The sequence below is a fragment of the Anopheles bellator genome, chromosome 1, assembly GCF_943735745.2.
Source record: "Anopheles bellator chromosome 1, idAnoBellAS_SP24_06.2, whole genome shotgun sequence".
NCBI classification, from domain to species: Eukaryota; Metazoa; Arthropoda; class Insecta; order Diptera; family Culicidae; genus Anopheles; species Anopheles bellator.
The window spans coordinates 36,978,635-36,980,190 of record NC_071285.1 but is presented as its reverse complement, the minus strand read 5'-3'; the positions used below and the strand labels follow the sequence as shown (position 1 = coordinate 36,980,190).

Genomic DNA, 1,556 nt, shown 5'->3' with positions numbered 1-1,556 from the left:
CATGTATAAAATAAAATAGTTCAACAATTGGATACAACATGTAAGTCACATGAGCAACAGAATCAATAACAACATGAGCCAACATGTTTGGTCATTTGTGACGCCTGTAACACATTGGCCATACTCAATGTGAAACAGGTTCGAACTGAACTCGGGAAGCATATAAATAAGCTCCCCGCCGGACATTGGTGCCAAAGTGTCAAATGGGAAAGATGAAGTCGATTCTACTGTTTGCTGTTGTGGTGGCCGTCGCCATCGTTGGTCTGACTCGAGCGCAGGAGCGTATGGCGGGTGCTAGTAATACAACGATCGACCAGTACCCGTTCCTAGCCGCCATATCGTACGCCAAATCCGGTCTGGTGGGTTGTGGGGCCATACTTACGGATCGGTGGATTTTAACTGCAGCCAGCGCCATCATCGCGGAACCTGCCAACTCCTACCTAGTGCGAGTCGGCACCAGCAACTTCCGAAAGGGTGCTACACGATACCGCGTCATAAGTAAAATCAGCAGTTACAATTACAACGGGTATGACTCCAACCTTGGAATGGTCAAGTTGATTCAGCCATTGCGTTTCGGGCGCACTATACAGCCCATCCCGATCGCCACGTGTTGGCCCGACACGGTGCGGGTGACAATGGTGTCCTACGGTCAGAATGAGCGAAACCCGAAAGGTGGGCCACTGCAACGAGCAGATCTGGAACTCACCATCAAGCCCGACTGCTACAAGAAGCTTACGAACAAAATGGCGCAGCAGGCCGTCAAATCTGGATACAGTTACTGCGTGAGATCAGCGGATCGCAAACCTAAAGGACATTACCTGACCGATGCTGGCGCTCCGGCGGTGGTGCACAATCGACTCTACGGCATTTTCTCGTACACGGAAAAGAAGGGTGGCATCGCACAAGCAGCCGTGGCCACACGGGTTCCCGATTTCCAGACCTTTATCCAGGGAACTATCGACATGGACCCGTGAGTTACTCGAGAAGGAAAGAAGAATTCTACCAACAACTATCAAATAAAAATGCTTAATGGGATCGTTTGCTCCGAAACGGGAGTTTAAAAATTGTATTTCTCGAATGTTGCAGCACCATCTTCTTCGTGTTCTGTCCCATGTCGTTCCTGCCACTCAGAGAACACACGCTCCAAACGAATTGAAATCCATAACCGGTACATTCAGTGTCCTCCAGGATCCGCACGGGCTCGGTGGCTTCGCGTAAACGATCGTTTAAAAACATAAATGCCCTGGGAATGTTGGAGTAATAATAACAGTAAACTTGAATAATTATACCACTGTCTTGTGCCTGCTGCAGCCAACTTCGCCAGCCCTGCGAGGCGACCACGAACATGGGCCGCCCCAAACACTTCCGGTCAGGGAAGGTAATTTTACTCCTGTTTTTTGTTCTTCCTGCTCCACGCTCCGGATACGAGGAAATTAGAGCACTTACCGATGGTGTGCTGCGTGACCTGACTCCAACAGCAGGATGGTGGCCCTCGGGCACGATCATTCAACGACCCTCGGCACGCCACCTTCGGTTCGGGGTTCGGTGTATTTAGC

General features: G+C 50.4%; 1 protein-coding gene across 1 annotated transcript; it reads left to right on the top strand.

Annotated features, from left to right (window-relative positions):
- The first annotated feature begins 212 nt into the window (after nt 1–212).
- Nucleotides 213–974, top strand: LOC131215520 (chymotrypsin-1-like). Its single transcript, XM_058209910.1, has one exon. It carries the CDS (start codon nt 213–215, stop codon nt 972–974), a length of 762 nt encoding a protein of 253 aa, XP_058065893.1.
- The last annotated feature ends 582 nt before the right edge of the window (nt 975–1,556 follow it).